Genomic DNA, 27002 nt, shown 5'->3' on the forward strand with positions numbered 1-27002 from the left:
CTGCTTTAGCAGGGGATTGGTCTATCAGATCTCCAGAAGTCCCTTCCAACCATGACCATTCTGTGATAGAACTATTTTGAACTTTGTGCTGTCCCTCCCATGCATATTTTCAGTCTCATCTCCTTATTAGAAAATGTTACACTCACTTGATCTTCAAGTACTTTGTTTTATTTTAAAATATTTTTTAAATTTAAACACCACACACAGAGTCTGATGATGATTTGGCATACACAGCTGTATTTTATTTTTAGTATCATGACAGATAATTTCTAAAACAGGGATTCTGAATAGTTATTCCTCATCATCTATAATGTTTTTCTTCTAGTAAGCCTGCATAACACAGCAAAAGAATGTTCCCTTTTTTGAGAAAGTACTCTATGTCTTATGAAATATTTTTGTGTAATAACCATGGGTATAGATTAATTTCAACAGGTACGTCTGTAAGTATCACAGTTTTAATTCTAAATAGTGAATACAATGTTCCAAGAAATCTATGCATTTATCTTGCCTGAAAATTATCTGGAATCTTTTTTGCAGTACTGAAGTTTTCTTTGGCAGTATATACATGTGCTTGACTATTCTTTAACCATTTTGCAGGTTATCTACATTGCTGGCACTGATTAAGAAAACCCTAGTTTTTCGCTCATTTATGGGTGCATATTAATGAAAAATTACAAAGTGGATGAACTGACAGATCAAGATACTGAAAATACTACAGTGGTCTTTTTGAAAGCTGGATCAAATTGGGTCAAGAGGGACTAAAACACATCATAGTCTTATTCCTGTTAAATGCCTACAAAATGAAAGGAGTCTGTAGCAGAGTGGACCAGAGCAAATGATTCATTCCATCTTACAATATCTTTCAGGGTAACGAAACTCATTCTTTTTCCTCTTTAGAAAAGAAGCCCATGCAGATCTTTTCACAGAAAGTAATTGTGTCTTAATATTCTTTCTAAAAAATAGCCAGACGGATAGGGTTTCCTTTTAAATCTCTCTTTAGTCAAAAGTCTATTTTAGGTATCTTAAGCCTTGCCATCAAAATCCAGGATGCATACAGAAATTAAATTGAACATTTACATTAAAGAAAACACAAGGGCAAAAATGTTCTCATTCTAAATTTCAGTTTCAGTTGCTAACCCCACCAGACTTGCAGATCTTGAGGTTATCAGGGAAAAGGCTAAAAGCTGGAGATGAGTAACGTCTGATTTGACAACCACTGAAAACAGTGAGAAGAAACCTCGTGAAAGAAGTAGGACCAGGAAGACTGCAGGGAAGAGCAACAGGGATAATGAGTTACTGGATGGCTTTCATTAAAAACAACAACTAAATAGTCTAGGGAGTCTTAGTCTGGAGGAGAGAAGATTCAAGGCCTTTGGCTTGATAGATAGATAAATTGCTGCACTACTGATGGGAAGTTAATTACTACACTGAATAGGTGATACAGGAAGATGCTTTATGATGTATCAGTTTAATCAAGATGGAGATACTGCAACTTCTCATGGTTGTGGTACACTTAAAGTATTCTCTAACCAGTTATGGCAAAGCAAAATGTCATGGTGACCTGTAACTAGCATTCAACTGGATGACCTGTAGGCAGGGTATCTCATTTCTTTCAAGACTCCAATTCTCTCTGCTAGCATTTTTAAAAATGCATTAAAAAATTTTACCTTACCACCTATGAGACTAGGAAGAATTAGTCTTTATTGACAGACAGCAGCAATTTGACATAAAGTGGTTAATCAGTTTGAGGGGGTTAAGCAGGCAGTCTGTAGCAGAAATCGCAAGTAAACCTTTTCTCCTAAGTCCTATGTGTCTTCTCCTGAAAACCTCTACTTGAAGTTGTTACTCATGTTACACATAAACCACTTTTGTGGTCACATTAGGAAGACAGTACATGCTGTACATCACCTGCAACCTGATGGAGGCTAAAATCTCTTTGTTGCTGAACAGGCTTAAGCAAATATGCCACAGCCAACTGGTAGATCCCTGTGCAAAAGCCTGATGCAACAACTTCATAAATCTGAACATTTAGGCACAATTGCACCAGACAGGAACATCTCTCTTAAAACTATACTCATTAATGCCACAATACTTACACTGCAGTTCTCACTGATAGCTGTTTCATCATTTAGGAGTGTATCTTCTGCCAGACATCCAGATCAAGCAATAGAAGATGTGTAACACTTCTGCTAAAATGCCATGAAGATAAGAACTGGGAAAGCGCGTAAAGGAAACAGATACGCAGAAGCCAAGGTGCTTAAGTAACACCCTCACCAAGCTGTCCAAGCTGTGTATGTAGCAGAGGACTGGAAATCTGGGTAGAGGAGGATTTAAAGTGAGATACCAAGAGAATTTCCTGCATTGGGTAGGTTTCTCTTCCCCAGCAACAACCTTCCCTATGACAGCCAAGCATCTCCTGTCAAAGCCAGATGGAGGGAGTCTGAGGCACTGATACTGCTGACATTTTGCCTTTCCACAGAACATTTTCATACAAGGAATCAATAAAAGCTTATCAAGGTTAAAGGACTAGGAAGAAGAGGCATAGGGCTAAAAAAAACCCACCCAAACTGGGAGTCAGTGATATAGCCAAGGTACGATTCCTTTCCAGTGGGAAAAAAATCTAAGAGTATCTGCAAGACATAGATTTCAAGTAGCAGTTAATGAGCTAAAAGTGAAGTTTAGCTTCACGGACTCGGAGATTTGACCTAGGTTTCCCACTATCCAAGGCAGCATTGCCAATGTGCACTATCCAAGCAAGACCACAACAGACAGGCCCTGTGCAGAAGCTTCCACCCATGGACCACTCACTTGGCAGAAGTCCTTGGAGGCAGGGAGTTCTCATTTTGTGAGCCTCCATTGACATTTGTTCCTCATTGCAACAGGAAGAAATCTAGTGAGTGACCTAGATGGAAATGGTATATTCTGAAAATTAAGAAACATTAAATGAGAAGAACAAGGAACTCTCATCTACTTACTGGGTAGGAAAATGCATTTAGCGAAAGGAAATAAAAGTGTTAGAGAGCCAAGGAAAGTTAAAGCATCACCTGAGGATTTATAGTATAAACATAATCACTAGGACTTTGTCCTCATCTGGCTTCAGCAATTCACATCTGCCCACACATGAATAAACTGGAAGTTAAGTGATATCTCACTCATCTTCAATAAGCAGTTTTCTGAAAAACAACAATCGTGGCTAAAGGAAAGGGAGCTTCAGTCTTCCCCTCTTCCCTTGGCAAAGAACTATATTTGCTATGGATAAGTCTTCCAATGAAGACAGAAAGAGATGCTTGCTGTTTTTTATCTGCCAGGCCAGGGAACCCTGCTCCTCCTGTCCCTGGAATGGCCAGGTCCATTTAATCCTATATCTTCCATTGTTTTTAAAGGGAAGTGGCATGGGGAAGCTTAAGGGAGAGAGGACATTTTCTTAATCTCAAAAAGAACTCAGTGTCAACCTCCAGCTATCTTGAAGAGGCTTGTACACAAAAAATCTGCGCTTGGAAAGTCTGACTTGAAAATCTGTAGACATATAAGCTAGGTCAATCAGATCTTCAGACACTAGAGTCATCATTTGTTTTAGAAAATGTACTCAAGGCCTCTAATGTGGGTATTAGACTGAGCGCTGGAACATCCATTCCAAGCAAGCAGGACTCAGTTACGCTGATTCAAGTGCAGCATGGGAACCTCTGACAAAATGCTGGTGTCTCCTTGGGATTCCTATGTGCACCCAAACTTGTGTTTCTGGGTTGTTCTGGGAGGGCAAAAATGTACAGGTTCAGCCCCAGGTTAATTCTCAGACTAACACTGTAAATAAATTTGTCTCACTGACTAAACTACAAAGAAAAGGAAATGAGTAAGCAGAATAACCAGAAATACCAGATGAGGACAATGGATGTAAATCTTGACATGACAATAGACCATACAGGACAACATAAAGAGGAAGAGGAAATGACCTTGATTGTTTGGAGATACTGTTAGAGAATGGGGAAAAGAGAAGAAAAAGAAGCCCCACAGATACTATTTTCATTTCTTAAAATGGAGATATTTATTTGTTAAGATAATTAAATCCAAATTATAAATAACATAATAGTTACCTTTGAAAAATTCCATCAAAATTAATCAAAACAATGAGCCTGTCCCTTCTGATCATGCTCATTAAGACTCTGCAGCTATGAAAAAAGGCATGGACTACTATAAAATTCAGATTTGTTTCCGTCCACTTGCATGAATATTATAAATAAGACTTTCCTTATAAAAATCACATGAGATGCTTGTGGCATATTTTGTAAAATGCAACTAGAAAAAGACAACAAGATACTGTTAATAAATAATACATTCAATAACAAAGCAATTTTTGCTATTGAGAAACATTTAGACATTTTGGGGTACAGTCACCATGAAACCATCTGAAAAAGAGACATTCTTCAAAGGAGCACTGCACACTACTTGAAAATGAACAAATTCTACTGACATATTAGAAAATACATTATTGCCCAGCAAAGAAAGACAAACCCTTAGTCCTTGTAACAGTGTTAGCCAACAGCAAACATTTGCTACATTGGAGAGATTTAGATCAAAGCCCTAATCACAAGACTCTAAACAACAACACGCTTTGTGATGTTTAACACAGTCCACAAAAGCACCTTCGCCCCTGAGTGTGCCAAAAATTATGGTGATTCAAGGAGATGTTTACCCAAGTGCTCACATCATTTTGACACAACATCCAGCCTGTAAAGCTTACATACATCATGAATGATACAATAAATATTACATGCCAGTCACTGGAGGTAAGACAAATCCATGGAATTATGCAACCTCAGAGGCATAATGGTTTGCTTATCTACTTTAAAACCATCTCAAGACATTGAACTACCACAATACCATCACATTTTTCAATAAACTGGGCAAGATAAGAAGGAACGCAAATAAAAGTACTAGAATTACGCGAGGGCAAAATTCACCAGCTAACACTGACATCCCACATCACATTGCTCCTTTGTAAATATTGTGTGAAAGAGCAAAAAAGGCAGTTATGCCCAGTCCCTAAAGAGATAGGAGACACCTTGCATCTATCCTGCCTGGACAATTGTACACCAGCATTACTATAAACTACAGACGGATCCCAAGTCAGCTTGTTTTAACCAAACACTGAGCTCCTTCCAAACATACATTTACGGTATGGTATGTTTTACCACTGATGCAAGCATCACTTGCTTGAGCACTCCACCAAGAGCAAGTCTTGCCCTCTCTCATAGCCAGCCTTGCAGATAGGGTCGGGTCAAAGCAGGAGGTCTGATATGGGCAGATGGTACGACAGGGAAAGTGAGAGAGCAGGGACCTTGCAGCTACAGGTGGAGACAAGCAGAAGCCAATCGTGATCCTTCAAGCAATACTTACTGGGCTACGTGCCTTCAAATCACCTGTTTTGTTCCAAAAGCAAAACACCAGGCAGTTGGTATTACTCCAGTGATGAGCCAGCTGTGGGTTCCCTGGTCCCCTGTGGCTGGGCAGGTATTTCAGGATTGCTGCAACTTGGGGATAAGGGAAAAAGTGTCACTCCTTCCTGACATCACTGATTTCTCATGAATACCTCAGTCAGGTAAATGCAAAATTATTAATTTTGAAAAAACTTTGCTTGGTCCATTTCTGTTCTAGTCAAGCTCAAAACTCCTTCCTTGAGTTGTGTGCATGTCTGTGCCTACAAGAAATGGAAGGGACCTCCTGGCATTTTAGCTTGCACTTCAGCTTCCAGCCATAAGCAAGCAGCACCACACCAAACCACAGTTGCTTATTTCCTGGCACAGGAACAGACTGTTGAATTCCATGGGCAGGAAACATGGTATGACATCACCAGTAAGCCCGACTGATCTCCCAGCCAGTGCAGGCCTATAAGCCCATGCCTGGGAAGTCTGATCTGCTGGAAATGCAAATAGATTTCCCCTTACCATGCTGGAAGGAAGCATATTTAACTTCAGGAAGAGAGCAGTTTGTTTATCACCATCTTAATGGTAAAGCTTATGTTACCAGAATCTGAGTCTGGTCGTGAAAAGGGAGATAGACAAGAGGATGTGGGTCACTGCAAAAACTGCCAGAAACACTTTCTTTCCATTTCACGTCTCTTTTCAGTATTTTTACACTACAGAGCTCATACTAATAATCCAGCTCATGGACATGATATTCAAATAAAAACACATGCACTCTTTTACATTCATCGTCATCTGCATGCTGTTTCACAGTTCATTCTCAAAACAACGTACCACTCCACAAAAATATCACAGCAACACACCTTTAATTTCCTTCATATCTTTCTTTGTTTGCTTTTCTCTTGAGCTTTCAGAAATAGCCAGATGGAACCAGCACTGACACAGGTTAAAGCAAGGTGTCTGACATGCATAAGAAACAGAAAGGTTTAGAATCCTTAAAGGACTTCCACCAGGAAGGCAGGATTGCTGTGTCACCTTGAACTGCCAGAGCTGGAGATGAAAATGACTCTACAAGATTTCAGTTGCCAACTTAAGATACTCATAATTGTTCTTAAATACACCTTTAAAAAATATCTAAGTTTCTAAATAAAAATAGGAGACATTTCTGCCATATGCTCAGAGTGAAAAATCAGAATTTACAGCAAACTGTTTGCACATTGAGACTGCTTGATCTTGACCTGTAAGTGGCTAAAGCATGGCATGAAAATGCTTTGCACTGTCTTCCCTTCCACAGCAAAAGAAAAAGAGCCTTGTTGCTATTGGACTGCTATAGCTGTTGCACTTGAAGTTTCTTCTGCTTCCACGGGGGCCCAGACACTTGCTGGCTCATCCCTCAGCAGATGTCTCAGCTCTGCTGTGGTGCTGGGAGGCTGCAGCGTGGAGCCACTCGGCCAAGGGGAGCTTCCAGCACCCAGCTCTAGCGATGAGCTAGCTGCTCAGGAGGGGGAAAGGCAGGGCAGAGGATGACATAACCATGGCTCCATGAGTTTCCAGCTAAGAGACTACTTCTCAGATTCAAAACTATCCTTCCCAGCAGGGTCAGCAAGCCTGGCCATGTCAGAGCACCAGGGGCCCCATGCCACCTCCTGGGGAGGGAGGATGCAGCAGATGGCAGTGGCTCCTGCTCAGCCCCCACCAAGCAAGGGCTGGGACCACACTGCGTGCTTCATCCTGGCAGCAGCCCTGAGAATCTCCCAAAGCCCCAAGAGGTTCAGGAGCCAGGGGTTGCCCTCCGCCCCCAGCACAGGTACTCAGCACAAGCCAGTCCAAACCCAGGCAGTGGTTTTTCATGCCTTGCTTTCTCACCCAAACAGTTCTCCCTCAAGAAGAGGATAAACCCCTCTTCATTTAAAATGCAGACTACCAGTAAATTCTCCAGAGGAACAGAAACTTTACTAAATGCAATTTCTGCATGTTGCATGTAGCAATAACTTATGCATTGGAAAAAAACCTGAGAGATATCCACCAAGATGCAAACAAAAGAAAAAATGAAAAATAATGAGGTCAATGGAAAGAATACATGTACCAAAAACAAGAAGACAGTGACAGATACTGATTCAAGTTGTTTCTATTCTTGTCTGAGCTTGTAACTTCCATGAGACATAAAATGAAAATAAAAAATATTTTTATCACCATGGTAGTTACAGGTCATGTGAAATTAATTTATATTTTATTGACTGATTGACTATGAGTGCACTAAGATACTGCAAAGATCCAAAACTTGACTGCACGCTATTTAGGTTAAAACCCAAAGACACACCCAGGCTGGGTTTTATGAAAGCCAGAAGAATTTTCAGTTCTCAAAACTTTTAATTGTTAAGAGGACGTTAATTTGTCAAGACTTCATTGTTGATCATCATAAGTAGTGTTATGAAACTGTGCACAAAACAGCAAAGAACCATAAGACCAACATTTTTAAGACAGCCAGCATCTGAGACTAGAACTGAACCTTAGATATAAAGTGTCATTAAAAAAAAAAAAAAAAAAAAAAAAAGAGAATAAAGAAAGATTTCTTCCCTGCAAAAACTATCAGAAAAGAAAAATTGCAGTCAAATAGCAGGGGGGGAAGTTCACATCATTACATCAATAAATTCTAACAAAATTATTTGACAATGAGTGGAAATATTAGCAGGCATCAGATCCATCATGGACAGTAAATTACTTGAGGTTATCTAACTCCTAGATACAGTCAGTCAGTGGTGAGGCTTCACACTGTAGAAAAATCCTTTTTTCATTTTCAATTGGCTGACACAAGGTACTTGACAGATCACTTCTATGCAACTTGCTGAAACAAGGACATGACTTAGATTATGATTTGATTTCAGACTGATGCCTTACTACAGCAGATGTTTGAAACGTAGTTATCTGCCTTACAAAAACAACCAATGAATAGCACAAACTACTCATGATCTATACTTACGGAAAAAGATCAGTAGCTTACAGAATAGGAACCTTTAACTAGGTAGAATAATCTGTCTTTGCTTGAAAATACCTTAATCTACAATTTTCATAGGATGAATTCCCCAGGATTGAGAGCAGACAGCTGGTTAAAAATTTAGGCAATTCTACTAATTTGATGAGAATCAGAACAGTAAAAGACAGCAGAGAATTTGGCTTATAAATTTAAGGGCAGGCAGACAGAAGAAAACCTTCTTTTCCCATTAAAATTCATGGCTTTTCACTTTCCTGCAATCTATGCATTATCTGAAGTCCTTATTGTACTCACTAACAATGAGGCTGGATTTTAACAGCATAAATTCAGTCAGATAAATGTTTGTTCGTTTTCTCGTTTTCACTGTTCAAAACATATAAACCTTTGTATTTTGTAAAATTTCTGGGTTTTTTCACTTTACTTTCCAAGCATGACTTAACCAACTCTCAAAACATCTAAGCTAAATATAAACTCCATTCACCTGACAGAGAAATCACTGCAGGATGAAAGATTTCCAACATTCTGGGGTAAGACATACTGGAAATAAGGCAGCCTTCATTTTAATTCTGAGTTAATACAGTAATTAGTAGTAGGAAGATGTGAAATACTGCAACCAAGCTTGCTTGCACTCAGTATTAATAAACCTGAAGTGGTGTCTCTGTTATGGTTTTTGGTTTAGAGACCAGAGGAAAGTTCACTGGAGTGCAGAAATTATAAACAACACAGCACGTTTCACCCCAGTACAACAAGAACCAAAAGAGTGGAAGAATAGAGACCTAACATCTGCTAATAACTTCAGGTCCCAATTCAGCCAAGCATGCAAACACATGCTGCATCCCTTTATCTTTACAAAACTGTGCCATTCTGCAGATTTATCGCCTTTCTGATCTTTGTCTAGTTCTTTAGACACAACTACTAAATGGTAGCATATGTACAGTAAGAAACCTCAGAAGATCTAAACCTCTGTCCTGAGTTTGTTTTTCTTTCTTTTTTTGACTACATTTGGAGGATAATACTTAATTTTTTATCTAAGGACACCACACGGAATAGTCTAAAATTGGAAGCTTTGCAGAACTATGGACTTGAATACAAAGGTAAAAGTGCAGAGTAACTTGAAATACAGGCAAAACCCTCACATATCTCTCACATAGGGCTTGTTCAGTTGTTGATGTATTTCAGGAGGTGAAAAAACAGGATCTTTTTTCACATGTAAAATTTGTGCTTTTTTTTTTTTTCCCCACCAAATAATTGCAAAGTAATTCTTCAAGATACCAGTCAATGTTTGACTATAAATTTCAGGCTATCAAATATTTTGTTTATATTTATATACTTGTGTGCCTATATATTATTTAGGTAACCTACAGAGACTTCTAAAAAGGGTAAATAAGAGTTCTGATTGATATTTCATTCCATTTTCAATGCAAGGTGAAGAGCATGAACAAAAGAAAAAGCCACTGTTTCTGTCTGTGCGTGGAACAATTCTTTGAAATGCTTATGAGGTAGGAGTTTCAAGAGCACTGAATGCTGACCTAATCCAATATTGGCTCAATGGGGATTTCATTATTGATATAAATAAAAAACACAGTGTTTTTTTGAAGTCCTTGCCCTATGCAGCATCAGGCATTCACCTTCCGGTGACCTCCTCATATATACAAGTCTCATATTCAGTATGGCTTTCAGATATGTTTTGTAACAGGCCAAACCATGCAGGGTGACAAAATGATACACTAAAGGACTTATTTCCAGTCGTTTCAATGCTCATTTCAGTTTTCACTACATTCAAAGTCCAGTCCTTTAAAATTAGTCAACATTATGACCTTCAGGATCAAAGTCCATGCTTGAAGAGCCCTCGCAGCACTAAGAATAACACTCAGCATATGGGAGACATCAAGCAGGCAGAGCTGCAGCTAAAATACCTTTTTTATTTTCAGTGCAGCACAGCCTGTATCATCTGCTGAAACTCTACAGCTCAAGAGGCAGCAATCAACTCGCGTGTTTGTAGGAGCCCTGCCAGATTACTCCAAAACAGCATTCTCCTGAAAACTGGACATCTTCTGTCAGTTTTGCTTTGCATGCTAGAAGCTACGGGTATCCAAAAAGAAAACTTGTGGTCTTGGAAAAAGAAGTGTTTATTTTCAGTGCACGTAGGGATTATAAAAAAAGTGTTCAAGCATTTTCTACAAAAATTAATACATGCAGAGAAGAAAAAGAAGTTGTGATTATAGCACTTCACAGCACACTGAGATCCTGGTCAAAGACATCCAAGCAGGGACTCAAATCTGGGTCTCAGTGCTCAGATTATGCTGTTGTAATCAAAATCTCTTTTTCTCTGTGCATATATTTTCAGTGAAAATGTTTCCTTTACTACCAAGGTAATCACATAATAACAAAGCTTCTTGCAGAATATGTAGATTCCCTAGCTTCTTGGTAATAATTTAGCTTAAAATATATTACGCATCTGTAATTGCTCCCTTCCAATAAACAGAAAATCATGTAACTCATCTTTGCTATGGGCCCCATCTGAGCAAAACAATTCATTGAATATACCATTAGAAATCAACAGAAACTATTCAAAAGGTACTTAAGTGTTTTATTGAACACTAGCTCGTTCATAAACCCAGCCAACAATTACTTGTGGCATTGCTTTCTTACACTCACTTCGGATTCACTCACAATAACTAAATCCACTCTGAAAGAAAAAAAAGAGTTTAACTTGGAAGGAGAAGACAAGTAACACAATAAATTCCAGGTGGTCTGAGTGCTAAAGGTTCCCTTGCTTTAGAGAGACCCCGAGAGGGTAAATACTCAGCTCAACAGAAAGCTGACCGATTCAATAGCAGCAAGATGTACATGTGCATTATTTTAAGATGCAGTTTTAATGGGCCCTTCTGAGACTTGCCAGGGATCAAAAGTGTTTCAGGACAAGAAGCAGGCTGGTCTCCAAAGAGATGAGCTGCCATCATTTCCAGTAAGCCCAGCACTTTTGACTGTGAAGCAGGAGAGGGATAACTCTACCATGGGTAATCACCTAGGAGCTGGTCTGCAACCCAGGAGCACATCACTGAGCTGCATCCCCTGCCCCATACATGCCTGAGCACCGGTTAGGGCAGCATCGGTGCGTGCCTGAAAAAACCACAGCAGCATGCTAACAAATAAACTGTACCACTAAGGAAAAAGCTTAAGTTTCTGCTCTGTCCTGCAGAGCTCAGCCTTACAGACTGCTGGAGTGTTTTCACAGCCCTGTGGAGACCTCTGAATGCAGCCCAAGTTCAGGAAAAGTATGGATCACCATCCAGAGGTGTCTGTCTCTCCTGATTGTAGAGAACCTATGCAACCATTTTCAATTAACAACACTTTCCCCCTGCCCCCCTTTTTTTTTTTTTTTTTTTTTTTTTTTTTTTTACAGCTGAAGAGACAGAGTGAGAGTCATTTTTAAGTATACACGTTAAGCTGAAGAGGCTGAATACACTAGGGCTCAACCTACTGTAATAAAACCTGAAGAAAATGAATAATCAGGGAGGAATAAATAGCTGTTTCAGTTCCCATTGCTGCCAAAGAAATACCAGCTAGGGAGGATAGGTTAAGCCTCCTGTTGGGTATTTGTGTTATGCTTAGGAAAATGAGTTTGCTAATATCTAACAAAAAGGCCAATAAGCCTTTTACTAATTGTTCTGTTCAAAAACTACCAAAAAGTCAAATATCTGATAGATTCCAAGTGACAAAATCTGGGAATTCAAAGAACCAGAAGTTATTTTACAAGAATTGCTTTGAAAAATGCAGCCTCATTCCATCCTCTCTCTTCCTCAGTGATGGAATTACCAACACCTAACTGAAGTCGTATTTTTGATTTGCAGCTAACTCTTGTTAGTTTTATCAACATTTCAGAAGAAAAGAGGTTCAAAATCACAAAGTATATTAGCTACAATATGGCTGATTTTCTAAATCACACTTCTAACCCAATGAAGACGGTCATCAGGAAGGACAGAGCAGAGAGATCCTTTGAGATGACATTGTGGGGCACAGATAGATGATGATCCTAGAGGGATCCCAGACGGAGATATGACAGAACCACATGACATTAGGAGCAGGTCCCATTAGGGAGGTCATAGCACACCAAGACAGTCACAGCCCCCAGAGCACTCCCCAGGCATTGAGCCAGGGAATAGGCATTTCTGGACAAAGTCTGATGAATGTTATTTACTAGGACGTGTCAACTAATGGAAATCCCACCATACCATTTCATGATGGAGACAGTGACTCGGGATAATAGCTAGTTAGTCCATTTTATATATGTGTTTTGGGGGGGAGTGGCAGGACAGAAGGGACAGACAGATTCATCATCATTCTTTGTTCCATTGTACTTCCCTTTGTTTAATCAGTTTCTCCTCCACATAAAATTTTGCTTTGCTGCCATCCTGCAGATAACCATCAGTAGGTCACAGGTAGTTCATTTTTCACAGTCACTACCAGATTAAAATGTCCTGCACTTACTTTGAACTGGGAATCTTTACAAAGAATTGCTACACTCCAATTTGTTACACCACTGATTCGATCTTCCTTTTTTCCAGATCACCCAACTCTTCAAGAACTGCCTGTCCTTCACATAACCTGGACTCCTTCCAACAATTACTAATCTATTGAGCTGAATAAAAGAACCAAAGCAGGCAGCAAATTATGAGATAGCATTTACCTCCTTCATTATCCTCAATTCTAGCTGAAAGTTTTCACACTTTTGCTCTTGTTAATTACAGGCAAGGGTGAGCCAGACACTAAACTAGTTTCCATGAAGATGTCTAGAGGAAGGGTTTTACATAACTACCATAGTTCAGATGTTCAATTTAAAAAAATCAGATGCTTTGCTTAGTTTCAGGTCCCACAGAGGTGCAAATTCAGCAGTGTATGTTATGACACCATTTTGATGAAGCTAACAAAAATGTGAAAGTTGAAAAACGGCCAATATTTCTATATTCTACAAAAGTTAAGCTGTAACAGAGGCTTGGACCTCTGACTTCTGTGGCTGGTTCTCCCCTAATTTGGAATCTTCATTTCAGCAAAAATATAAAAAAAACCAACATTCATGAATAAGAGTCCTTACAGCATTACAGCAAGGTCTGTGCCAAAATCATAAATGTTTTTATTCTCATGAGCACATGCACACCTTCCCTATGATTTTCGTTTCCTGGGTTCTGTTTAGCTGTCTGTTTTAGAAGGAGCTCCAAAAGCTTCATAATCAACAGGAAAGAGAAATTTTACATAGTTTTGGCACAAGTTCAAAAATTGGTCTTGATTTACTCAAAAATATAGTCCCAAAAGGATCACATTTAGAGTGATTTTAGTACTGAATATCTTCCATGCACAGCTCGTGTAAAGGAATTTATTCTCATTACAAATACGGGGCAATACTTCCTGTGCAGACCAGCGATTCCCGCACTTCTGTACCTTGTCACCTTTATGATAAAATTAATACCTAGGAACATTAACAAATCATTCAACCAGTCTGAACTAGTTTTTATTGAAGATGAATTGCAGTAGCTTTCAACCTGGCAAAGACTTGTGCAGCTTTAGCTACTCTAACAGAGAAATTCAGGGTCTGGCAGTAGAAATAGAGAAGCTAGAGTAGGGAATCTCACTAACAAAATAAGCATCATTAAGATTTCAATTAACTTTAATATAAGAACGGAAGCAATGAGATCTGATTAAGGGCACTGCCATCAATGGACTGGAATTAATCAACAGGTAAATGCTGGATGGATATAATCACGCTGAACAAAGTTTGCCATCACTGCAAGACACTGATTTCTCACGGTTAATGCTTACAGTTAACCTCCTGGATTTCCCTGTGCCTTCCTTTTAGCAGGAGTATGGTCCTATCCCATGGTGTGACCTCTCACCCAAAGGAGGATACAACTTCATTCCCTTGCTTGCAATGCCATATTTCACATCAATGATCCTATACATGGACAGACACCCCTCCTAGATTTAGACGAGGCAAACCTTATGCTGAGCAGCAGCATGGATGGAGCATATTTACTCCATTTCTGTCAGGCAGCTGCCACTCTCACGTTCCCAGCTGCTTTTCTTATTATTGTGTGTGTGTGACTGCTCTTTCCATTAAACACTTGCAGTACTTGCCTGTGTCTCTTTTTACTTGCTGGAAAAAAGGCTGATTGCTGGTCAGTGTCTGCATGGACTGACAAGTCAGCCAGTTGAAACAGATTTTGCTCTTAAAAGGGGCATTACTTTTAATTTCTCTTCTTTCCTCAGCTGTCAGTTTTCTGGAAGTTATAGAAAATTACTTATCCTTGAAGCCTTTACTTCCCTATCAAATGTGGTTGTCTTTGTAAGATGAAGTTATATGCACTGTACATAAATGTGAATAGACCCAGAATTACCAATTTCTCCAACTTCAAGCACACATCACACACAGCCTGTGTCTCTTCTACCACCATTATTTTTTGGAAGCTATCTCCTTGCAAACATCAGGACTGCAGACATCAGAAGGGACTCACAAAGACCACAGGCTACAAGTTTGGTCTGCCTTAGGCTTACAGAGGTGAGGAACACATCAAATACATCATCTTCAGATACCCAGAGCACTGGTTGAACATCAAAAAGCCAGACATTGTGAAACATTGCAAAAAGTTTTCCCACAAAAATACATGGTTTTCTCTTGTTCTTCTAATCCATTTATTTTCCCAAGACATGGAAAAAAGGATTACCAAAGGGCTGGATAGCTGTCAGAGAGGTTCAGAACTAAATTCCCAAGTATTGGTAAAAATACAAAAAAAATGACCAGCAAAGAGGCAATTCCCCCCTGCTCTCCTCATTCCCTCCCACCCCCAAGGAATTGCTGAAGTGCCAATTTTAGCACATCATATTTCGGCTACTGTTCTCACAGATAGTATTATCTTTAAAGCACTAAAAAGTGCAAAGCTTGATGTGTACAATAAAAATGGTACAGGCATCTCTTCTTCTCCAAGAAAGGCAGCTCAGTAGAATTCTGCCATAACAAGCAGTAAAGAAAATATTTTACGTTCAGATCCTTCCTCATTGAGTACCCACATCATAGATAAAACAAATATAATGAAAGGGAACGAATTATCAAGTGACGTTCCATCAGTGTGTTGACTGTACTTTTAACAAAAACATGGACAGAGGTACAATGGGTTATAGAAGCACATTCAGGTTTTTTCAGAACAATCTCTAGAATGTTATTTAATCCAAATCTCCATGTTACAGTTCAGCACTGTCCTGTAATCCTGTGGAACAGTGCCCACTTTATGCTTGGAATATCCATATTTAGGTAGAAGATTTTATTATGAAACATAGGTTTAAAAGCCAAACTTTTTTTGCCAATGTCCTCCACAAATAGTTGAATTATTCATATTTAAAGAAAAGCCATGGATTTTGCTTTTTTTTTTTTTTCCTTTTTAATTATATCTATATAACTTGCAGCTGGTAGTCCACAAAGAGAGATGTCAACATACGATAGGACACATCCCCTAAAATACTAGCACTTTGGAGCTAAAACAGTTAGCACAGGAAGTTGTTGTGGAAAACTGACGACAGTTTTGTTTTTTCAACACTTTGACTAGAATTTCAGCTATTAATGATGGAAGGATACAAAAGAGAACACTGATATGCGTTTTTAAAGTTAATGGCGAAAACATCTTACAGCTGAAATTGCACTGTGCACTGAGCTGGTATTCTCTTCTTGTCCTACAACGCTAAACCAAAGCAAACAAACAAAAAGATTTCTCATTTACATGGTGATAGGACCATCTGCTGCCCAAGTAATAACCCAAAATAAAACAGTCCTTCAGGCGCTGCGCTGGCCGGAGCAGCGTGCGTGCAACGCACATACTGACATAATTCGCCCACTGTGAGGAGAGAGGCTGCCTTACGTAAGGGCCTGCCGCTTTCTTTTTTTCTTTTTTTTTTTTCTTGCTGGCTAAGCAGCTTTTCAGTGCTCCCAAAGGCTGTTTTATTTTTCAGACTATCTTTAACCAGTGACAATCTTGTGAGAAAAGTACAAGTCTTTAAGGCTAACGTTACAATCCAAGCAGAAGAGCTAGTCACACAAAGAGAAAGGATTTTTTAAGCTTCAACTCATTTAAAACGGCACTTACATTCATTTCTGCAGTTTATCTGCTATAAGCAAATGAAGAACCTCATTCTGCATTCCACTGAACACCTCAAATCCCCTTGACAGTCAATGAACATCTGGAGTCCAAATGAATACAGAATTAATCCCTAAGGCTGGACAGCAAAACAGGTCAGGAACCATCCCTACTACAAAAGCCACTGTGGAAATTTTGCAGCAGGTCAGCTGAAACCAGGCTGCACTTCCCTACTGGTTTTGTAACACACGTTTTATTTTCAGACCAATTTGCCTTAACCAGCTCTTGCCCACAGTACAGCATTAGCATAGCTATCAGTGCAATGACCTAAACTATCCTGATAGAACCTACAACAGGTAAGTCCATCCATACTCAATAGGAGGGCATTCCTAGGACATTCTTCTAACCAGATTCTTAGCACCCTTCACTCTCCCAAGAGTCTTCAGAAGAGCTGATGGTACTCAGCTCCTGGGGCTTTTAAGCCTTTCCTTTTCCTTCCATTGGGAAAAAAGGAAAAGAAAAAAAAAAAAAGGGGGAGTGGGGGTGGGGGAAAGAAAAAGGAAAGAAACAAAGTCAACAACACACACATGCTTGCCTACACACAAATCCCCCCTCAAACAGAGGGGGAAAAAAAAAAAAAAAAAAAAAAAAAAGGAAAAGGAAAGCTCTGCCAAACTGGAATGAAATGGATTTTTGAACAGACAGTCATATTTGGCACTGTCAGCAAAAGCTTGTGGGTGGCCCTGTGTCTCTCTGAGCCTTAATGCCCTTTTTACATCGGTCATTTAAAAACGTTCCCTGGAAAGTTCAGCTGTGCTGCTTCTGACATTATTTTCACAAATCTGCTGAATGGACTTGATGTAGAGATTTGCTTCCCCCAACCCCAGTTCCACAAAGCACTATACATTAAGGACGTATTCCATTTGGCCTTCAAGTAGCATTTTTATGGTCCATGCAGATCCACGATTATTTTCCCTTTAAAAAGAATCAACAGAAAAACAGAACTCTCTGTTGGAGAGCATGGAAATTAAAAACTGTTGGATTTCCCAAACCAACTACTACGATCCTCAGGCAGAAGACTGGATTAAAGGGTCCTCACATGGTTCTAGCTGCATTCTCAGTACACCACTTTTATGAAGAAACCAGAGCTGTAGAAATTCCTCTGGCATGGCGTGGAATCCAGAATCGGGCAACACATTGTCATAGTAATGATGGCTAATAAACTTCCCGTGCAGGTCCACTGAGAACGGCCAGAAGCCATAAATCGTTACTTCTTCACACAGACCAAGGGCGGCACTGACTAGGAAAAGTCCTGTGGAAAGCCGTTTGGCATGGATACCTTTGGTTTTCCAGAATTTGCCAATGTCACGCAGGAAATTGGGGTTGGCAAAAAGGACTGTTTGCTTGGCACTGAAGTCCTCCAAGGTGTAATAGACACGTAGGGAGGGTCCTGTCCCAGTCTTCATGGAGAAGGCTGGCATGTAGATGTAGCTGTGGTTATACACCTTCACACTGTCCACAAATGCTTTTCGAGACCACAGCAGATTCTGAAACCTGCAAAACAATGGAGAAAAACAAGTTGGTCACACTTAGGTTTTCCCAGTTACTTCAAAATATAGCTAAAAACTGCTCTTCATACCCATATTCACAGTTAACTGGACACCTTTCCTGAGCTCAGAGAAAGTTCAGACAAACTTCTGACTGTCTGACACTGCCCCTCTTCTGAAAACATAAACCTGAATAGACCGTTGAAAACTATCTAGTATCCTGCTAGCTCCAAAACCCAAAACATTTCTGATTTAATCTAACAAAAAAAACCTTGAACGAACAGTGACAGTACTCCTGAAAATAAAGCCTTTTTAGTGGTGACATTTTTCATTTGTCCAAAAACCAACTCATGTTTTCAGGCACAGAAATCTCTAAAAGAAATTTTAATATCCGTGTTATTCTTGTTTCTTAAAAGCATACTAAAAAAGAATCCAAGTTACATGTTGACCAAGCAAAACCAAAAAATACTTAAATAGAAACTTTGGACTTCTTAAACTTGTAAGAGTTGGTTTTGTTACACCTGTACAGTGATTTAAGTTGCGCTACAATAGCAGTTAATTCTCGTTTTGGAACTGAGAGAAACGTCAAAGAACGTACTTTGTCACAAACAATAAAACAAATCAATGAATTGTTTAGGATAAGTGGCACCACAAAAACGTAGCAACAGGCACCAAACAATATTCAGAATTGGTGTTTAAGATGGCATGATTGACACACTGAGTAGGTTTAAAGGCAGCTGGTACTTGTAGCATGCAAGTTAAAGGAGAGGCTAGTTGGTAACTACAAGGAGGGCAACACATATGTACAGATTATTTTTCCCTAATATGATAGTTTTCTTACCCCTTGATATGAAAACATTGGGTTACAATTTGGTAAATTGCCAATAGCTATTTGCTGATGTCTGTTTTATCCCTGATGTTAAGACTTATGTACTACTCCAAAACCAGTATCCTGTCAAGACTATAACTTTTCCTTGCCATATGCTTCTGGATATGCCGAGATGAATGAGACATCTGGCAGGAAATCCTAGGCCACTCACACACACCATAACCTGCACTGGTGTTTGACCTGTCTTGATGTCTGACACTAAACAAATCACGTTTCAGTAAAATATTTAAGTATCCCAGATAAGCTGATATGGAGGCCAACCAGAGTCATGGTAAAATACAATACCTAAACCACAAAGTTGTTAAGTAACGGGCGTGCTTGTTGTCCTGGGGTGTTGAGTGCATGGGAGGGTACCTTTGCATGAGAAAGTCACTTTGATTTACTCTTGATAATATACTTTCTTTCCAGAGTTCACTCAACCTTCAGAGCACCGGTAGGCCCTCCCCACCTTTGCCACATGACAGTATATCTATAACCTTCCTCATGCAGGTGAAGTTTACTGCATTAAAAGCCACTTCTGCACAAGCCTCACATGCACTCCTTTCATTGCGGCTGGATTGCTCTCCCACATGTGATCCCTAATGTTCTTCTCGGCTCCCAAGTGTCTGTCTTGCCCTTGTCACTGCCTCCTCTCTCTCAATTTTCTGCAGCTAAGGTAAATGTGTCATGACTGAGTTCATAGTGATGCAGCAGAGGAGTCAGAACAAGAAAGTTAAGACAGTACTGGATCTTTTTTCCTTTCTCTGGTGCAGGCAGAGAGATAGGTACAAGAATACCTTTTTTAAATGGTTATGAAGACAATTTTATGTACAGACCTCTCTGAAACAGTAACAAGAATCGCACACACAGAGCAACATACACAGGTTTAAGTAGGATGACAGATGACCTCAAGAAACACCAAATAAAATTTCAGCTGAAACAATTGCCAATAGAAAAATACAGCTTCAACAGCCTCAAAATGTCTCATGAATACATGCCAGGTTGTTAAAATTCTGTTTTCTAAGAAAACCTGAAATATTCCTAATAAATTAAAAGGTTTTATTGACATTTCAACACGCAATATTTGGTCTCCTGATTTGCTACACGTTTCTTTCAAAATTTCCTTTGTGTGGGATTAGAATAAAGCTTTATTCTGAACAACACCCCTGAAATCTGCCCGGGTCTTCATTACTGTTTTGCTCTGCGGATCTGCTTCTACCGTATGGTGTGATTTGCTAATGTAGACAAAGCCACTGCCTTCCAAGCAAGCAAGCAAGCAATTCAACATGAACATACAAAATAAAACAATGTAAACTATTTCCTAACTTTTTGCATTTGGTATTCTTTTCTGTAGAAATAGCCAAGACACAGCTGAATACAGGCTAGCCAAGACCAAGGTGCCCTGGCAGAAATTTTCTGGCTATACCTTCTCATGTGGGTCCTCTCACTCCCATTGCTATCAGACTTTTAAGTAGGTGTTCCCCACAACAGGCTTTACACCCTCTCTTCCAAAGGAGTAGCAGAAAAACCCTTCAGATTATCAAGTACAGGAGCTGGGTCCATCCTGTCAAACTTGTTCCATTTTCATCAGGGAACAGTCACTGAGGGTAAAAAAATAAAAAAACCCTAGCTTAGTACTTTCAGTATTCACCTAGACACTCAGAGCCTCAGTATCCAAATCCTGTTCCATTAACCCTAATAAAGCAGAACAAGATCAGAAGCAGGCTTTCAGACACCCACCCTCCCCGTAATTTGGGATATCCACTGGGAGGTGGGTGATGCAGGTTCAATCTTCCTTTCACAGTAAAGCAAACTGGAGCCCACAGCCTGATGTGATAGGGTCCTAGCACCCTGGCTGAGGGGAAGGCAGAGACAGGTCCCCTGGCACTTGTGGCAGCCCGTTGCACCACGTCCTTCCCCACTTACAGCTAGTTAGCAAATTTCACTTCAGATGGCAAATAGATGTGGTTATTCTAAAACTGCATTTTTCAGCAAATTTACCATTCACAGAAAAGCACTGTGCAGCTCTAACATGAATACGGGAAAATCACTCAGACACAGTCACAGAGGGCCAGGGACTGTCTCTGAATATTCATTTGTTATCATGTCACAACGTGTTTACAATTCTTCTAGGTAAATCTCCCCAAATGCCTTGAAGTAATGAGAAGCGAACGTCACTGCCATGACAGCAGTGCATGGGAAGGGCATAGAATCACAAAGTCATTTAGGCAGGAAAAGACCTTTAAAATCATCAAGTCCAACAGTTAACCCAGCACTGCCAAGTCCATCACTAAACCATGTCTCTAAGCACCACATCTATGCACTTTTTAAACACCTCCAGCGATGGTTTCCACCACCTCCCTAGGCAGACTGTTCCAATGCTTGACCACCCTTTCAGTGTAGAAATCTTTCCTAATATCCAATCTAAACCTCCCCTGGCACAACTTGAGGATGTTTCCTCTTGTCTTGTCACTAGCTGTCTGGGACAAGAGACTTATCCCCACCTGCCTACAATATCCCAGACTGTTTCCTCTGCGCTGTGTTGTATTTCCAGTGGACATCTAGGAAGTCTCCCATGAGAACAAGGGCTAGTGATCTTGAGATCTCTCTCAGTTGCTTGCAGAATGTTTCATCTGTTTCTTCATCCTGGTTGGGTGTCTATAATAGACTCCCATCAGGATATCTGCCTTATCTTACCCAGAAATATTTGACCGTGTTGTTACCATCGTTAAGCTCTAGGCAGTCCAAACACTTGCCAGCACACAGGGCTACCCCACCGCGTCTCCTGCCTTGCCCATCCCTTCTGAAGAGTTTGTAGCCACCCCTTGCAGCACTCCAGTCATGTGAGTTACCCCACCATGTTTCCGTGACAGCAGCTACATCACAGGCTCCTGCTGCACAGTGGCTTCCAAGCTCGTCCTGTTTGCTGCCCATGCTTCAGGCACTGGCGCAGACACACTTCAGCTGTGCTGTCAATCTCGCCTCCAACCGTGGCATGCCAGCCCCAGGGTCATCTCTATAGTGAGGCTGGCTTTATTACCTTCTCCCTTCAAATGTAATTAAAGCTCTCTCAAAAAGCCCTACTAACTCCTGACCTAGGATCCTTTTCCCACTTTGAGACAGGTGAATCCCATCTGTGGCCAGCAGGCCTGGTGCTGTGTAAACTGAACCATGATCAAAACCCCCAAAATTTAGCTGGTGACACCAGGCCCAGAGCCACATATAGATCTGTGTGATCTTCTGACTACACGCACTGTCATTCCCTGAAGCTGGCAGGATAGAAAACACTGCTTGTGCTTCCCTCAACCAGTCACGCCACGGCCCTGAGGTCTCTCTTGATTGCCCTCAGATTTCTTGTCATTTGTACTTCATCACTGCTCACCTGGAAAACCAGTAATGGATAATGGACTTCACGCAGCAGAGGCAGAATTTGTCATGCTACTGCAAACTGTCCTTCAGGAACATGATCACCTCCTGGAAACCCGTGCCTCATTCAAATGATCTGGATCACATCACGCCCAGTTCAACAACTGGGCATTATACAGGTGGCCACGAGCCCATATAGAAACATAAAACATGCTAATTACAGCTGGTCTGATGGCATAGAAGCCAAAAAGCTGCCGCCCATCTTGCGCTCCTTGTGACAGGAGGTATGAGAAGCAAATGAAATTTTCTGTTCCTCGTTTGTAAAAATAGGAGCCCTGTCCAGCTTTCTGACATTCCACAGGCTGGCTAGAGGTTGAGAAATCTGGGGATAATTGCTGTTGGTCAGGAAGTTTCTAGAAATGGTACTGGAAGCTCAAGCGTATTAATTCCCAATGCAGACAGGGATTCCTGTGGTCAATCCAATTCCAGCACTGGCTTTGAGGGTAGCACACCACATCTGTCCCAGCAGACAGAGAGGAGGCTACTCCATGTCTGACAGAAAGACCAGGAGGGCTTTTCCTCTGCAGCTGACCAGCTCTGTAGTGCTCACACATGCACGATGATGTGGATTTTTCCTGCTTGGCATGGATGCCACCAGCCTGGTGCAGTCCTCGCATCTAGATGGCCACAAATGCCTTCCCTCATGCTGGTCCTCACCCAGCCTCCTTTGAGTGAGAAGCTGCTGGTTCCTAGTTAGTACTCACCTCTACCTGACGTGCTTTGAACATTCAGTACTCTCAGTGGCACTGCCTAGAAGCTGTGCAGCAACTGCCTGCTCACTGAGCTTCAGAATAAACACATCAAATGATCCAGCCCCTCATGCAAGAGGGTATCTCAGGCAACATTATCGCCCCAGCTCAGCTCTGAGCAAGAAACAGCTGAACCGCTTTCAGGGTCATCCTCTGACCTTCTGCAGTCAAGCTCACACAAACACATGGCAGGTTGCCAGCATTTAGATAAAAATGGATGTGGAATCTCCCGAGCCCTGAGCAGCACCTGAAGACTACACAAGTTGCTCAGTAATTTGCAGTAATGCGTCCTGGCAGCTTGACGGCAGCCCAGAGAGGCACCAATGACTTTGAACGCTGATGAAAGCAGATCATACATAGCACGTTCAGCCCCGGCACCTTACTTCCACTACACTCATTAATGGACAGCGAGCAAATAAAATCATCAGCAACACATTTTTGCTGTCAGGTCCATATGATGGATCAACTTAAAAAGCACAAGTTTCAGCAGGCACGTGTAGGTACAGCTGCACAGATTATCAGAGAAATCATTTCCCTGATACCAGCTGTGGAGTTGCCTCAAATGCTCTGCTCTACTTTTCCAAAGAAAGAAAAATGCATTTGGGAGAAAACTGCGACAGTACACTGTCATGACAGTGCAACCAAAGACTTAAGAACAGTAAGTGTCTTGGGGTTTGTTTTTAATGTTCTTATTGATGTTCTTTAGCAGATATTCAGGGACTGGACTTCTCTTAGGTACTAAGAGATGACTTGAGTAACCACAAAGAATTTGCTGCAGTGACATTGCACTAACCCACTTGCAGATAATAATGGCAGCATTTTCTTGAGTCTCCAGCGAGTGACTATCTCATGCCTGTGATGATATCCCAGTCACTGTGTTGGCATCTGCAAAGTCACAAGTTCAGTATTCTGGATTAATTACAAGTTGACTTATGGGGGGAGGTGGGGAATCGAGCAATGAGGGGAACAGCTCAGATGCCAAAGAACTATTTGTACTATTTTATGTAAATATATATAAAATATATATTTATATATTTAAAAAATTATATAAATATATGTATTATTTTATATAAATTATATAAAACTGTACTATTTTAAAATAAAGACAAATAGAGCTCAAAGGAATAGAGGAGGAGATTTATGCATTATCCCTATGGCAAAGGATAACCTTACAAAAATTATTTAGATAATGTGATGTCATCATTAGCCAAGAATGATTTAGCAGCTTGCTGCAGCTGTTGGAATATGCTTACAGCTGGGGTCACAACAAGTCAGCTTGCAACCACGCATCTGAACCTCCACTGCTGTGACAGAGGAGTTTTACTGCACTCATTTCTCAGAGTGCTTTTATGCTTTCAGATAGTGGTGCCCTCCTTAATGCCCTCCTTAATGCCCTATGCTCTCATTCATATCACGCACTTCTGGAACGTCTGCCCCTTTGGGGCTTACTAAAACACAGACTGTTTCTCAATTAACAGCACACTAGTTTCCATGTGCTTGCTCTCCAAATAGGCACTTTTATCATGCATTAGGGGCAAGGCAGACTATTCTACTTGTCAACACAGGCAGCCAGAAACAAGCACCTGAAGTACCATAAATTGACCCCCTTTCCTGTTCTACGCCAGCTTCCCCAACTACACAAGACACTGTTTACTCAGCCTAAGGATAGCTACCTGACTTAAGATTCAATTATAGTCCCACTGAAGTCAATGGCAAAACCAACTCTGATCTCACTGTAAGCATGCTCAGAACCTTAGGCAAAAAAAATTCAGACCCACAATAAACTTCAGAGTGATTAGGAAAGGTATGAAGTAACATGATCAATCACAAAGACTGATCATTAATCCAATAAAATTACAGATGCCAAACATTCTCCATCAACGGAGGAGGCTTTTCTTCCTGTGGTAGAACCCCAAGGCTCTGTCTAATCTCATTTCAACCAGCTTCAGCATGAGGGATTCTCCCCTGTTCTCCACAGTCCCTCTACAGGCACCATGATCACCCAGCTGAGAGCTTGTGGCACAGGTGGGGTGATGCTATTCCCATCTTTTCCTTTCCCTTTGCTCTCCTCTCTTCCCACCTGACTGCTCTTGATGGACACAAAGACAGCAAATCTTTTGTTCAGACTCAGCAGAGACACTCGCTCCTCTCAGGGTACAGCTGACTCCCAAACTCACTTCAGCTCATCCCTTACGCACAGCCTGCAGCGACCCACCCTGCCGCCTCCTTCGTATGGATGGGGACTTCCAACCTCAAAGAGCCTGTGCTTGCCTCTCATCTCTGGTCCCAAAGATTAAAGACAAATCGGCCACACTGTCCTTTTTGTACACCTTTTCAATGGCATTTTCGAGGTCAGGGATTCTGGTTACTCCCACCATCAGCTCCAAAGGCCAAAAAGCAAGGAAACACGCTCCTTTCACAGTGACTGCAGACTACATCTTTCTCTGCCTGTGTCTTAGTGGCACACTGTCCTTAGCACATGACCTTCAGAATAACGTGATGCACTCAGAAAGTTCAGTTAGATATGGCAGAGGTGGGCTCTGATCCCCATGAAGAGGTAGGTTCCTTTTATGACTTAATTCAGAATTAATTAGGGGGAGGTGGGGGTTAAACTGCCACTCATTACTGCTCTTATGCTGTCACCCTAGGAATACTATATATAGTGCCAGGGGAAAGCTGACTCTCTGTTTTTCAATGTAACACAGAGATATCCTATACACCAAAGCAATGAAATATTAAAATCAGTGTTCACTGGTATTTTGGGACTGTGTGTGATCCTTATTCTGCCAACTCAAATTAGAATGTGCTTTTAATAGCTACTCTTTCCAAAACCAGCAGAGCTAAACATCAATCCTCTCTGTTATCTGACAGCTTGAATCTTAGCTTTCAGATGAGCTGTTCATCTTAGTTTGACTCTTTGAAGATTGTGGCTGCTGAAGTCACACACAAGTGGAAATAATATAAAAGGATAGGCAGAACAGCATGGCTGTAAACTACTTGTATTGTCAAAATGAAATTGCTGCCTAGTATTTCTAAATCTTCTGAATACTTCACAGCTCTTACAGCTGTAAGTCTGGAGAATGAGAAAATAGAGAACCAAAGAAATCAGCTAGGAAAAAATCCCCCAAAAACACAGAACTAAGTCTGATATCTTTAGCATTTAATTTCACCAGGCTACATGCCAGAGCGAGCCTGTGAGTAAAAACATAACCAGATCACACATCTTCTCAGATTTTAACGGGAAGAAGAACTGCAACAAAGACCAGATATAGTCTTCTGGAGATTTACTTTTGATTAACACAAGTTCCCTAAGCCAGTCTCTTGTGTCTTTGGCACAGCAGCCAAACAGGAACCGAACCATGCAGTATGTCCTGCACGTCTAGGTCTTTTAACCAACTACTGTCCAGACACAGTCCAGACACAGGTCTCTGTAGATCGCTGCCTGTGATAGAGCTGCAGCAAACACAAAGCTAATAACATTATGCTTTCATGTCTGTTCATGCTGGCCTTACATGCTTTGTAACTCAAATATAATATACCAAATGATTACACCCATGAAGGACCTATTCATAACTGAGAATACTTTTGCTAAGCCTTTTGAGTTTTCTCTTTCCAAAGAGAACTGGACAAAGAGAGAAAACAGCAATGTTTGAATTGAATGTGTTTTCTTTTTAAAGATGCTCTGTGCTACAAAAAGTGCAGACTGAAAAGAGATTATTTAAAACAGCAGATGCTTCAACAGGCATTATGGCAACAACTGTAACTAGAATATGCTCTTATTTACGTATCTGAGCACCTTTCTTAAACTATAGAACATGTGATAGTATAGTATAGTATAGTGGTGACATCCTAGATCATGCCACATGGCCTGCAGCTGGAG

General features: G+C 40.7%; 1 protein-coding gene across 1 annotated transcript in view; it reads right to left on the minus strand.

Annotated features, from left to right (window-relative positions):
• Positions 1-217: 217 nt before the first annotated feature.
• Positions 218-27002, minus strand: part of ST8SIA1 (ST8 alpha-N-acetyl-neuraminide alpha-2,8-sialyltransferase 1) — a 141979-nt gene continuing 115194 nt past the window's right edge. The window contains exon 5 of the mRNA XM_040595595.1: positions 218-18086. Within this exon, the coding sequence (XP_040451529.1) occupies positions 17600-18086 (487 nt within the window). The 3' untranslated portion in view covers positions 218-17599. The remainder of the gene's footprint in view (positions 18087-27002) is intronic.

The sequence above is a fragment of the Falco naumanni genome, chromosome 5 (assembly GCF_017639655.2).
Source record: "Falco naumanni isolate bFalNau1 chromosome 5, bFalNau1.pat, whole genome shotgun sequence".
Classification (NCBI taxonomy): Eukaryota; Metazoa; Chordata; class Aves; order Falconiformes; family Falconidae; genus Falco; species Falco naumanni.